The sequence below is a fragment of the Phoxinus phoxinus genome (genome assembly GCF_949152265.1).
Source record: "Phoxinus phoxinus genome assembly, chromosome: 15".
NCBI classification, from domain to species: domain Eukaryota; kingdom Metazoa; phylum Chordata; class Actinopteri; order Cypriniformes; family Leuciscidae; genus Phoxinus; species Phoxinus phoxinus.
The window spans coordinates 34364913-34379671 of NC_136890.1; the positions used below are offsets into that span (position 1 = coordinate 34364913).

Consider the following 14759-nt stretch of genomic DNA (forward strand, 5'->3'; position numbering starts at 1 on the left):
TCAAAAATGCGTCATGAAGAGAAAAAAACATATATAAGTCGCACTGGACTATAAGTCGCATTTATTTAGAAATGTATTTCACAAAATCCAAGAGCAAGAACAGACATTTAATCTGGAAAGGTTATTCAGCTGCACACCAGCACACAGAACAACAGCTGAATAGTGTCCGGTGTGTTAGCGTAACACATTATCAGTTATTCAGCGATACATTAGCATAAAGAACATATACCTGAGGGTGAATAGGCTAAACTAACATTAGCCAGCGAGTCCAACAAGTTACCGGTCAGCAAGTTCACCAAGCTCCCGATCTCACTCCTCAACACTGAATACATTGAGTTCTTCCTCGGTGTCGCTTCTGAACAACTCCGCTAACTAGAGCGCCCTCTCGCGGCTGTAGACGGTAATGCTTTCTCTCGGTTCATCTCAGTCAGTATGAATTAATTGTGATATACAAGTCGCACCTGACTATAAGTCGCAGGACCAGCCAAGGTGCGACTTATAGTCCGGAAAATACGGTACGTAACTCAAGTTACTTGTAATAAGTCACACACAACACTGGTGATGAATACGTGGATCTGCACCACAAACAAAGCGTAACTCGTAACTTTTAAAATGCATTTAAATGCTTAATTTGTTGTGCTGTAGGTGGTTGTGTTCTGTCCGTTCACTGGCATCGAACAGACGTTCCCCTGCTCTAAATGGCTGGATGAGAACGAGGGCGATGGACTCATCGAGAGAGAACTCTATGAAATGGTCTCGCTCAGGCAAAAGAGGCAGAAAAGTGAGTATTGCTCTTGAGGCGAGAGTGAAAGAGGTTTGTGAGGTTAAACGGTTCAATCTCCTGCCCCTCAGAACATCCCTGGTCCCTGTGGATCTGGACGACAGATCTCGCCGGCGCAGGAACAGACGCCTCCATCTTACTCCAGATATACGGGGAGAAGGGCAAGTCCGATGAGATGAAGCTCGACAACAAAACTGACAACTTTGAACAGGGACAGCTGGACAAGTTCATGGTAAATCTGCGTAAAAATTGGGGGTTTTGGTGGACGGGGGGACCAAATGGCGAAAACTATAAATCCGTGTGGTAATGCAATGTTGTTTGCTAACCGGCACAACAGAAAAAGAGCAGAAGAAGAAGAGACGATCTTCACACCAACCCAAAACAAGAGTTCAGATGCGCGCTGAAGCTTGCTTGTAGATACGCTGAGTTTTGATTCATTTTTGTGACGCGCTCCACAAACTTCACGGAAATAAAAAGCCAAGACGGCAGAAAACTTGTTGCTTTACTTTATTTTTTATTTTTGTTTATAATGTAAGTGTACACAAATAAAAAATAGACTCTTTAGTCTTGTAAATATGCTAATTTGCACTACTTTGCATACATTTCCAGAAACAGAAATCTGAACATTGCATAAAGTCCAGTTCATAATTTTTGTTTGATTTTGTTTAGTCTCAGTTTATAATGAAGTCTTACTCTTATCTGTATGACCATAAATGACGGAGTGTTTTAAGTTGTTTTCACTTTTATAATGAGATATTTCAACTTAAAATTGTGTAAATTGGGCTGGCTTGAACCCAGGTGGACAAATTCATGGTAAATCTGGTGTTTTTGGAGGAAAAATTTGCGTTTTTGGATAAAAATTAGTTATTTTAAACATATTTTAATTTGTTGAATATTTGTTTTAAAATATTTTCCGGGACAGGAGGACAATGCATCTGTTGCTGTATGGATTGTCATACTTAAAGGATAATTCCGGTATTTAACACCTTGAGTCTATATTGTAGTTTGTTTTGGATGAACAAGAGTGGTGGACAACATTTTTTTGACAATGGTTCCTCTCTCGAGTTTTTGACTATAAAAGAATTGGCCATGGACCCATTTAACATTGGAGTCAATGGGCATGTCCGAAAATGTCATTAAAACAGCCAATAATGTTCGTTTACAAAACTGTTAAACTCACCGAGTGGTTAGTGGTGTTCGTTGATGTTCCAGAAACAAAAAGTGTTGCGAAATACAGTTTTTCTGTCATGTTTTATTCGTCATTTTGTAAAATCGCATTGAATTCTGTTGAAGGACTGAGTGCTCGTTAATATAAATGCGCTACCGGGAACGGAAAGGGGGCTGTTTACATTTGGTCGATGTAGTCTTTTTGCTCGCTTCCGTTTCTCATAAGGCTAGCGAGCAGAGCAACTGTGCTCCGGGAGAGTAAGCCAAATAAACAAACAAAACCTTCATTAATTGTTACTTGTAACATGGATTATGAAAAGTGGATTATGGAGGACCCGCTCGATTTAACATCGGTTATCGCCATCAAGTGGTCGGGAGTGTGCTAACGCTTCAGATTCAAATATTGAGCGGAAGTTACACGGTTGTGAAGTGTCTGAAAAAATAGTTCCACTATAGCAAAATAAACGGATTGGAATCATATATTGCGACGATATATTGTTTATAATCATCAACGAACACCACTAACCACTCGGTGAGTTTAACAGTTTTGTAAACGAACATTATTCGCTGTTTTAATGACATTTTCGGACATGCCCATTGACTCCAATGTTAAATGGGTCCATGGCCAATTCTATTATAGTCAAAAACTCGAGAGAGGAACCATTGTCAAAAAAATGTTGTCCACCACTCTTGTTCATCCAAAACAAACTACAATATAGACTCAAGGTGTTAAATACCGGAATTATCCTTTAATGCATTTCAGCAATTCAAACCATCTAATCTGCATATCATTTATTCACATCCATATTGTCAGATCGAGCTTCCGGATCTTGGGAAGCTGACGAAGCTGAGAATCTGGCATGAGAAGAGGAACCCCTTCGCCGGCTGGCATCTGAGTCGAGTAAGAGCTCGAGACTGAGTGTTTCCCTGTGATTAACTGTGACATGATCTGAATAACGGTCTGCTTTATGTCTCCTAAGATGTCCATAATGAAAACTTTAACGAAGGAAACGTATAAGTTCCCATGCGAGCGCTGGCTGGACACTAACGAGGACGATAACGAGGTTGTGCGAGAGCTTCCGGCCAATGGAGAGCTGATCCCAGAGCCACTGCCAGGTATAAAGATTCATTACAAACTCTAGTCTGTGGCTGATTACAAGTTACATTAGTAAAGTAATCTATTAGATTACATTACACATGTTAGGTTCTGTGTTCTGGCTAAGTATGATTTAACATGTTGGAAGCATGTTGGACCACATTGCTAACATGATTAGCATGTTGTTAGCATGATTAGCATGTTGCTAGCATGATTAGCATGTTGTTAGCATGATTTAGCATGTTGCTAGCATTATTTAGCATGTTGCTAGCATGATATAGCACACTGCTAGCACGATTTAGCATATTGCTTGCATGATTTAAAATATTGTTGGCAAGATTTAGCATGTTGCTAGCATGATTTAGCATGTTGCTAACATGGTATAGCACACTGCTAGCATGATATAGCATTTTGTTAGCATTATTTAACATATTGTTAACATGATTTAGCATGTTGCTAGCATGATTTAAAATATTGTTAGCATGATTTAGCACACTGGTAGCATGGTTTAACATGTATTCTGGCTACATTTAGATGACCTTTGAACTTTAACTCGTTCATCACATAGATTTGGTCCTTTTGTGTCAAATCATATCAGAAAATACATTCTGTAACACTTAACAATAAGATGCATTTAAACATGAACTAACAATAAGCAATACTTCTACAGCATTTATTAATCCAAAGTTCCAAAGTTGGATCTGTAAATATTAGTTAATGCACTACTAACATGGACATCAACAAACAATGAAGAATTAGATTTTTATTAACGTTATAGGCTACATAAAAATCTGTATTAAATAGTAAATATAAAACTAGAAATAAAATAATATAGTAAATATAAAACTAAAAATTTTTAAAAGTTTGAATTTTGAATGTTTTGAAGCTAATACAGTATAGTACAGTATATGGATGGATTATAGATAGATGATTTAACATGTTGAAAGCACGATTTAGCACATTGCTAGCATGATTAGCATGTTGTTAGCATGATTAAACACACTGCTAGCATGATTTAGAATGTTGCTAGCATGATTTAACCTATTGTTAGCTTGTTGCTAGCATGATTTAGCACATTGTTAGCATGATTTACCATGTTGCTAGCTTGATATAACACATTGTTAACATGTTGGTAGCATAATTTAACACACTGATAGCATGATTTAACATGTTGCTAACATGATTAAGGGAGAACAAGATTTTTTGCAATGTAGGCTACTTCATTTCTGGATTATTCCGATTATGTAGATCTGAGTCAGTTATGACCCAGCAGTGATTATTATGCATTATGTAGCATGTTTCAGAGCAGACGTGCAGTATAAACCCTCATGTTGCTCTCTAACGTATATATCTGTGTTGTTTTCCTCCAGTTATCAAGTATCGCGTCACTGTCTCCACGGGGAACGTGAGCGGCGGAGGAACGGATGCCCACGTGTTTCTGTGTCTGATCGGAGATCTGGGAGACACGGGCGACCGGACACTAATCAACTGCAAGAACAACGTCAACAAGTTTGAGAAGGGCAACGTTAGTGCAGTTCCTGTGGAGATCTAGAAGTGTCTCGCTCTCGGCACATCTTACTATGTATTTAATGTTATGATTTAAAGGTTTGGTGATTTAAAGGTGCTGGTCTTTTGACATATAAGAGGCTTAAATCATCCTCCTCATTATAAACAATGCATTTACAGATGAAACTGGAATTTTTTAAATATAATATAATATATAATATTTTTATATCCGCCTTATTCCCTGACGATCTCACTGCGTTTTGAATTATGGGCGGCACTTTCGGTTTGGGGAACTTCCATTCAAAAAGGCGGAAACTAATAATTTCAAATCATAAGTTTGCCAAAGAAATAAAGCTGATCTGTTAGTTTGACTGGATGAGCTGTCAATTTCCCTTCATGGTTTATTTTCAGGCATCATGAGAATAACACAAACTTGGTATTGTAACGTGATGTTATAACAAGAATATCTACGGCAAGAGCTCTGTTCAGTCTGCTTTCTTTTCCTCGTGATCATTTTCTTTTTTCCCTTTCCAATCCGCTGTAAAAGTATGAAAAATGACAACATATACTGCGCATTTGTGTTCTGTTTCCCGAATTTAATTTACGATATATTCCATTAATAATTCACAGGAATGTGCGAATAATCTCGTTATTCTCATCAAATCCTCACGTCTCTTTCCAGGTTTGTTTTCACAGGGAAATGCAATTTATAATCTGTCAAAATGACGGAAATCATTTTGAAATAGTAACACGTAATGCTGAAGTTAATGAACATTTTTGATTAAGGCAACGTAAGTTACCGATATATGTGATATTTAACCAAAGACTCGCGCTTTTCGGGTTATTTGGTCTGATGAAAGTACCTTGTTGATGCTTTTACACTTTTAAATTTCCTTTAATGTTCGATGTTTGAACGGTGAGTAGATTAACGTTGTGTTATGGTGACACTTTCTTAAGTTGCGTTCATAGAGCGAGCCTTTTCACTGATTGTTTACAGCTTAACGGAAGTTACACCCATAATTCGCGCAAAGCGTCACGGGGCGCAGGAATAGTGTGGATAGCATGTTAAAATCGTCACTTTTTGAGGGTGAGCAAAAACACACTGTTTTGTGTCTGGCCCTTTAAATGCAAATGAGCTGCTGCTCCCGGCACAGGGGGCGGAGCTTCAAGAGCTCGTGTGTAAATGAGCATAAAATGACAGAAACTGTTCTGCCTTTAATGTTTAACTGGAGTCAGACACAGATGTAGAGACTCGAGAAGAAGTGACAACATGTAGAAGAACAGGACATTTCTGATTGGTTAGTTGATGAATTTATGTTGCTGATGTGGAGTTAATATCTTCAATATTAGCATATTCTGTCTCATAATCATCTATAAACCGCTCGTATAGGAACTGTTGTGAGACGCACACAGAGTGACTTTCTATTGCATGTGAAAAGATGGATGCTAAAGTTTGAGCTGACTCACAAAATGTGCTCGACTACAGCAACTCTTCCTCTTCTCAACATAGACTGTGTGTTCAGGGGGCGGGGTTTATGTAAATTCTAGGGTTGGTGATGTCACTATCCCGGGAGGAATGTCGTGTAGTTCCTCCAGCCGTTTGTTGTAGTTCTTAAAAAGTGATTTCTTTAAAAGCAAATATCTCCCTTTGCTCTGAACTTTGAGCGTTGTAACTTTGCAGATGTTGTTTATGATCAAACACAACATTACACACTAACTACAGCTAGAAAAGTCAAATCAGAATCAACCGCCCCTTTAAAAGATGAAACATTAGAATTAGAAAATATGGTGCAAATGAGAATATGGTGCAAAATGTTCATTTATTTCAGTAATTCAACTTAAAAGGTGAAACTAATATATTATATAGACTCATTACATGTAAAGTGAGATATTTCAAGCCTTTATTTGTTATAATTTTGATTATTATGGCTTACAGATTATGAAAACCTTTTCACAATATTCTAATTTTGAATTTGGGGTTTTCATAAGCGGTAAATTATAACAAATAAAGGCTTGAAATATCTCACTTTCCATTTAATGAGTCTATAATATATTAGTTTCACCTTTTAAGTTGAATTACTGAAATAAATGAACTTTTGCAGCATATTCAAATTTTATTTATATATATGTATAACTAAAGCGTGACTGCGAGGCTCTGCTGTGTTCGGTCTCAGGCTGACGAGTTCCTCATCGAGGCGGTGTCGATCGGGCTCGTGCGCCGGGTTCGGATCGGGCACGACGGCCGAGGCGGAGGCTGCGGATGGTTCCTGGATAAAGTGCTGATCCGAGAGGAAGGCCAGGCCGAATCCCAGGCCGTTGAGTTCCCGTGCAACAGGTCACAATCATGAGCTTGACCCAGATCAGTGCTTTAACCCACGGAAGCGGCTCATGTGCTCGTCTTCATCTGTGCAGATGGTTGGACCGCGGGGAAGACGACGGGCAGATCGTGCGGGAACTCGTGCCGTTCGCAGACGGACAAAGACTTTACAGTGAGTTTCTTGAGATGCTTTTCACGTGCACATCTAGTCATATATATAAGCGAATTAAACCATTAGATCAGGGATTCCCAAACCTTTCTCTCTCAGCTGAAGCCCTTTGAGCTCTCGAGAATATTCATATTTCAATAATATCACAGCACATCTGCACGTGAACGGCTGTTCTCTGATGTCGGTCACATGACTTTAATCTTTTTTAGTGTTCTTAAGTATTTTGTTTGTCGTTATTTTAAAGTTTAATATTTATTAAAATTTTAATTAATTTTATTATATCGTGAGCTTAGAATTATAAGGTTCTATCTCCGTTTAGGGTAGTTCTGAGATATTGAGCATCAAAGTTTTTATATTCCATCTGGCAAAACTGAGATGGAACATTTTTATTTTATTAATAACTACTAACAAAACATTTTTTTTTTCAAAAATAACACCACACAGGCATTAATAAACACCTAATGGATCAGATTATGTCAAAAACTCAATTTCGACCAAAAGTGGAGATATAACCTTATAATTCTAAGCTCACGATATATTATAATTTATTTAAGTGTTTTAAATATGATTGTTTTTATTTTAAAATAGTTTATTTTAATTTTATATTTTTGTATTTTGTTCATTTTTAGTGTTTTATTTTGATTGCTATTATGTATTTTTGTATTTTTAATGCTTATTTTATTTTTATTCTGGTTTATTTTATTTGGTTACACTTTATTTTCAGGTGTCGTTGTTACAGTGTAATTATATATTTAAGTGCTGAGTAATATTAAGCAACTACATGTTCTTACTATAGGGTTAGGGTAGTGATTGAGGGTTAGTTGCATGTAATTATGCATAATTTACTCTTATTACTATGGTAACTACATGTAACATATGTAACAAGGACACTGTAAAATAAAGTATTGCCTTTTATTTTAAAATAATTTCTTTCAATTTGCCATTTTTACAATTTTGTTAATTTTTAGTAAGTGTTTTATTTTAATTGCTTTTATTTTAACATTGTTTATTTTTGCTTTTTTAATTTAATTAATTTTTAGTTTGTGTCTTATTCTGGTTAATTTAATTTTAAATGATTTATTTCAGTTTGACATTTTTATCATTTAATTCATTATTATAAAAAACAGTTTGAGTAAACGTCTAGGTTACGACTGTAACCTCTGTTCCCTAAAACAGGGAACTCGCACTGTGTCGACGACGCTTTGGGGAACGCCTCCGCGTAAACCGCGTCTGAAACGCTATCTAATCACTGCAATCCTATTGGCTGACGACAGCCTATGACATCACTAGTGTGACCCGGAAGTAGATAATGGGCGCCTAGAGAACATGAACTGTTCAGCAGGCATCCCCGATTACAGTCGTAACCATAGATATACATAATAAAGGCTAGATATCTTGTCCGCGCTGCTGGCCAATGGAGGTCGACGTCCGCACACGGCGGCCATCTTGCCACAGTCAGCTCGCTCACTCGTAAAATTGTGTTTTAATGGTGCATGTACTTTTTAAATAACCATAACTTGCTCAATTTTCTACCGATTTTCAAACGGGTTGGTTTGTTATAAACGTCAGAGATGTAGTTATGACACTGCATACTTATGAATAATTATAATATGATATATTTCAACATGTTTAAGCATCCAGAATTATAGCCACGTTAATAACGTTTGTAAGAAACCAAACCGTTTGTAAATCCGTCGAGATTTCAGAGAGATAAGAGTATTTGTTCGTGCAGATCACTCACCTTACAGAAAACTTCCCTGTGACAAGATGGCCGCCGGTGATGACGTTAGAGACTTAAGACATCTAGCCTTTATTATGTATATCTATGGTCTTAACCTAGACGTTCCCTTTCGAAAGGGAACTCGCACTGCGGCGATGACGCTTTGGGGAACGCTATACCAACGCCACCATGCTGAGGGAGTGCATGCCAAATTATGGCTGTCAGTCACAGTATTCCCTCCTTGGCCACTGCCCAGGCTATAGACCTTATTCAGAGCAGCGCCATGACAGGAATGAAAGTGAGGCTGTGAGGGACTCGCCGTGTTTCCAATGGCATCCGCTTAAAAAGCTCCTAGATTACGTACAATTTTCCACAGCTTATATTGTCGGGAGTTTTGTGTCAACTGAAATTTCTTGGAAAGATATTTTCCCAGTGTTTCATGAGCAGAACAATCCAAAAACACATTAAATAACAGTACAGCCCATTGAAGAGATGCATTTCTGCATCTCCCTTTAAGCGGCACCCCTTTTTTTTAATAGACATGAAAATGCACATTATGAACTTAATTATAGATGTAAGATTGGTCTTGTTGTAAAGAAGACATTCGGCAGATTTTTGTAGAAGTGAAATAAATTAAGAAAGTTAAACAGAAAAAAAGTTATAGAAGTTTGAGTTTATGAAAATGTAAAATGTAAAAAAAAATATTATTCATATTTTATATAAAATATATATTTTTAAAACCTGAGGGACTCTAAAAATGCAACAACAAAAAACAAAGCCAAAAATCTGAACAAGTTGTGTTTGAAATGTTAGGTTGATATCTCTTGAAATGAGCGTTCAGTGAGATGTAGTTTGGGCGCAGTACCACACTTCTCCACTAGTGGACATCACTGCCCATATAAGGGCGCCTCATCTCCATATGTGGTTTGAGTCCGAACCATTATTTTTACAATTTTCATACAATTTATGAAGTAGACATCCTATTCAGAAGTAAACTCAACCTCTAAGAAACACAGAAGATCACGTATGTGCATTATAGCTCGCTGCACATCACTAATGCTGAATCTATTATTATTATCTTTATATTCAAAACATTTTCAGAGCTTTTTTTCTAAAAGAATTGAATGGATGCTATCTTTTGAACTCTTGGCATGAAAACAAACGGAGGTTTCTACCATTCTTTCATGATTTTTCATGTTCATCACTATTTCATAATAAAGGTCTGAACACGCCTGAGGAGGATGAACATATTCTTGCTGCAAATTGATAAATTACGGCTCCTCTGTCATTTATTTTGAACATCAGTCCGATTTTCTAGAGATTGTAAGCTTTCAAATGATATATAGTTTGTCAAGATTAGTTTAGGTTTAGTATAGGATATTACGGTTTTAATTATGTAATGGCTGTGGCCAATACAATATGGCCAGGGGGTCCGAAAATCTCAGGCGTTCCCAGAGCGTCGCCGGCGCAGTGTCTCGTTCCCTGTCGAAAGGGAACCCAGAATTCACACAGATCAGAGTTCATAGAAGGCAGATGAGCGCTCGCCAGCTGAAGATGAGAAATGCCTGTTTTCAGACGTCAGTTATCACATCGCGGTGAAGACGGGAAACGTCAGCGGGGGAAGTTCCGACTCGAAGGTGTTCGTGAAGTTTTACGGCGAGAAGGGAGACACCAGCAGGATGATGCTCGTGGTGTCCGACAACAACCTGCGCAACTACTTCGAGACGGGACGGGTGGACGTGTTCACCGTCGACACCGCGGACATCGGGCAGGTGTGTGTCGCTCTCACACACACACACACACACACACACCCTCTCACACACCCTCTCACACACACCCTCTCACACACACTCTCACACACACACACACACACTCTCACACACACACACACACACACACACACACACACACACACACACACACACACACACAGACACACACACACACACACACACACACATTAAAGTGCACATATTATGCTTTTTTGGGGGGGATATGACCTGTCTGTCATGCAGTGGGAAATATGATATATTAGAATATAAATGGAGTTTTTGTCTCCCAAAACAAAGTTGATTCTGAACTGCACTCATTAAAGCTACAATATGGTTGTTGTTTTTTCTCTGTCGAGTGGAAGTTAGTCGCGGACGCTAGCTCTCGGCGTCTCTGTCGAGTGGAAGTTAGTCGTGGACTCTAGCTCTCGGCGTCTCTGTCGAGTGGAAGTTAGTCGCGGACGCTAGCTCTCGGCGTCTCTGTCGAGTGGAAGTTAGTCGCGGACGCTAGCTCTCGGCGTCTCTGTCGAGTGGAAGTTAGTCGCGGACGCTAGCTCTCGGCGTCTCTGTCGAGTGGAAGTTAGTCGCGGACGCTAGCTCTCGGCGTCTCTGTCGAGTGGAAGTTAGTCGCGGACGCTAGCTCTCGGCGTCTCTGTCGAGTGGAAGTTAGTCGCGGACGCTAGCTCTCGGCGTCTCTGTCGAGTGGAAGTTAGTCGCGGACGCTAGCTCTTGGTGTCTCTGTCGAGTGGAAGTTAGTCACGGACGCTAGCTCTCGGCATCTCTGTCGAGTGGAAGTTAGTCGCGGACGCTAGCTCTCGGCGTCTCTGTCGAGTGGAAGTTAGTCACGGACGCTAGCTCTCGGCATCTCTGTCGAGTGGAAGTTAGTCGCGGACGCTAGCTCTCGGCGTCTCTGTCGAGTGGAAGTTAGTCGCGGACGCTAGCTCTCGGCGTCTCTGTCGAGTGGAAGTTAGTCGCGGACGCTAGCTCTCGGCGTCTCTGTCGAGTGGAAGTTAGTCGCGGACACTAGCTCTCGGCGTCTCTGTCGAGTGGAAGTTAGTCGCGGACGCTAGCTCTCGGCGTCTCTGTCGAGTGGAAGTTAGTCGCGGACTCTAGCTCTCGGCGTCTCTGTCGAGTGGAAGTTAGTCGCGGACGCTAGCTCTCGGCGTCTCTGTCGAGTGGAAGTTAGTCGCGGACGCTAGCTCTCGGCGTCTCTGTCGAGTGGAAGTTAGTCACGGACGCTAGCTCTCGGTGTCTCTGTGGAGTGGAAGTTAGTCGCGGACGCTAGCTCTCGGCGTCTCTGTCGAGTGGAAGTTAGTCGCGGACTCTAGCTCTCGGTGTCTCTGTCGAGTGGAAGTTAGTCGCGGACTCTAGCTCTCGGTGTCTCTGTGGAGTGGAAGTTAGTCGCGGACTCTAGCTCTCGGTGTCTCTGTCGAGTGGAAGTTAGTCGCGGACTCTAGCTCTCGGTGTCTCTGTCGAGTGGAAGTTAGTCGCGGACTCTAGCTCTCGGTGTCTCTGTCGAGTGGAAGTTAGTCGCGGACGCTAGCTCTCGGCGTCTCTGTCGAGTGGAAGTTAGTCGCGGACTCTAGCTCTCGGTGTCTCTGTCGAGTGGAAGTTAGTCGCGGACTCTAGCTCTCGGTGTCTCTGTGGAGTGGAAGTTAGTCGCGGACGCTAGCTCTCGGCGTCTCTGTCGAGTGGAAGTTAGTCGCGGACGCTAGCTCTCGGCATCTCTGTCGAGTGGAAGTTAGTCGCGGACGCTAGCTCTCGGCGTCTCTGTCGAGTGGAAGTTAGTCGCGGACGCTAGCTCTCGGCGTCTCTGTCGAGTGGAAGTTAGTCATGGACGCTAGCTCTCGGCGTCTCTGTCGAGTGGAAGTTAGTCGCGGACTCTAGCTCTCGGCGTCTCTGTCGAGTGGAAGTTAGTCGCGGACTCTAGCTCTCGGCGTCTCTGTCGAGTGGAAGTTAGTCGCGGACGCTAGCTCTCGGCGTCTCTGTCGAGTGGAAGTTAGTCGCGGACGCTAGCTCTCGGCGTCTCTGTCGAGTGGAAGTTAGTCGCGGACGCTAGCTCTCGGCGTCTCTGTCGAGTGGAAGTTAGTCGCGGACTCTAGCTCTCGGTGTCTCTGTCGAGTGGAAGTTAGTCGCGGACTCTAGCTCTCGGTGTCTCTGTCGAGTGGAAGTTAGTCATGGACGCTAGCTCTCGGCGTCTCTGTCGAGTGGAAGTTAGTCACAGACGCTAGCTCTCGGCGTCTCTGTCGAGTGGAAGTTAGTCGCGGACGCTAGCTCTCGGCGTCTCTGTCGAGTGGAAGTTAGTCGCGGACGCTAGCTCTCGGCGTCTCTGTCGAGTGGAAGTTAGTCGCGGACGCTAGCTCTTGGTGTCTCGAAAACGCCACGCTGATATTGATCCTCGGTTTAGTTCTCCTTTTGTCCCAAAGTGTGCTTGCCATGGTCCATAATGTGTGAACGAAACAAAAACAGCGTGAGCGCCGCTAGACGTAACGCGGTTGTCCACGTCTGTCGCCATGGTTACTACGGCAGTACGAGCGGAAACCAGGGATAACGCGGAAATTACGTCAGTGACAGGCGACAAGTGAACAGCGAAGAGCCATTATTTAAAATGGGAATTTCTCTGAAATTAAAAATCTTTGGGAACTTTTGGGATATTGTAAGGAAATATATCACACTGTGCTATAAGTGATTTTGGGATATTTTATTACAAAATTATTACATATTGCACCTTTAATTCCAGTCTCACGTCCTGCTGAACTTGTGTCACTGTATCACTGTGTGTCAAGAGCTGAGATTCAGATGTGATAATGAGCGTTTGGTTTCTGACCAATCAGAGCAGAGCAGCTCTCAGAGAGGCGGGGCGGGGCTTAGAGAGACTGAATCTTCGATGGAAGCGTTTCAGAAACTGAGAGAAAAGAGCTGACGCTGCTGTGGATATTATGAAAATGAAAATGTGTTGTAGGAGACCTTTGGAAGAACATTAGGAAGCTTTAAAATAGCATAATGGGAGCACTTTAAACTCATTAAGATGTTGTTGTTGAATGCAGATCAACCGGCTCCTGATTGGTCACACTAACGAAGGGATGCGCGCCGGCTGGTTTCTGGACAGCGTTCAGATCATGGTTCCCAATCACGGGAATCACTACATGTTCCCGAGTCACCGCTGGCTGTGCCGAGACGAGGCTGATGGGAAGACGGAGGTGGAGATTTACCCCAGTGAAATACTGGAGCTCGAACAATGTAAACGCTCACGCCGGCGCGCTTCACTTCAGTTTGACACTTTTAGGATTTAATCCACGTGTTTTATTTTGACCTTTTCAAATGTACATTTTTATAATTTAATTGCTTTTTAGTTCATTTTAGTTTTTTAATAATTAAATGAATTTTTATAATAATAATAATAATGCATTTTATTTAAGGCGCCTTTCAAATCACTCAAGGTCACCATACATCAAGAAATAGCAACAATAACAATATTAAAAATAAATAACAATGCCAATAAACCATAAATAAGGGGAAAGCAACAATTAATAAGCGTTTCTTTTTATTGATTTAATTTCTAAATTACCCATTTTAATTTTATTAATCTCATACATTTTTAGTAAGTGTTTTATTTATTTTTATTTATTTAATTTTTAAATTATTTAATTTACATTTTTATGACATTTTAATAAGTGTTTTATTCAGATTTGTTTGTATTTTAAAATCGTCCAATTGTACATTTAGATTTAATCATTTTTTATTAAGTGTTTTATTTTGATTAATTAAATCATAGAAAATGTAAAATACAGAATTTAAAAATGAAATCAAGCGTTTTATTTTAATTTATTTTATTTTAAAATTATTTATTTCAGTTTCATATTTTATGTTTAGATACATTTTTAGTATCCTAAGTGTTTATTTTGATTGATTTTTTTTATTATTTTTTATTATTTAATAATTGTAACAAGTGTTTTATTTGAATTCATTTTAAAATGATGCATTTCAATTCCATATTTTTATTATTTCCTTAATTTTTTAGTAATTGTCACATTTTGATTAAGTTTTATTATTTACTTAAAAAAAAAAAAAAATATTATATATTTTTTATTATTTACTACAAATTTAATGATTTAATTAATTTGAATAAAAAGTTTTATTTAGATTGATTTTATTAGTTTAGTTATTTTTTTAAATGTATTATAATTCACATGTTTATGGTTTAATGCAGCACACGGCGTGGTGTTCCGTGTGC

At 39.9% G+C, this 14759-nt stretch overlaps 1 protein-coding gene across 2 annotated transcripts in view; it reads left to right on the top strand.

Moving 5' to 3' along the window:
- loxhd1b (lipoxygenase homology PLAT domains 1b) overlaps nt 1–14759 on the top strand; it is an 81758-nt gene that overhangs the window by 16050 nt on the left and 50949 nt on the right. For both annotated transcript variants that reach the window (XM_079636574.1, XM_079636575.1), the window contains 9 exons: nt 646–781; nt 853–1013; nt 2763–2849; nt 2929–3064; nt 4415–4569; nt 6725–6885; nt 6963–7039; nt 10332–10528; nt 13573–13765. In XM_079636574.1, the coding sequence (XP_079492700.1) occupies nt 646–781; nt 853–1013; nt 2763–2849; nt 2929–3064; nt 4415–4569; nt 6725–6885; nt 6963–7039; nt 10332–10528; nt 13573–13765 (1303 nt within the window). The remainder of the gene's footprint in view (nt 1–645; nt 782–852; nt 1014–2762; nt 2850–2928; nt 3065–4414; nt 4570–6724; nt 6886–6962; nt 7040–10331; nt 10529–13572; nt 13766–14759) is intronic.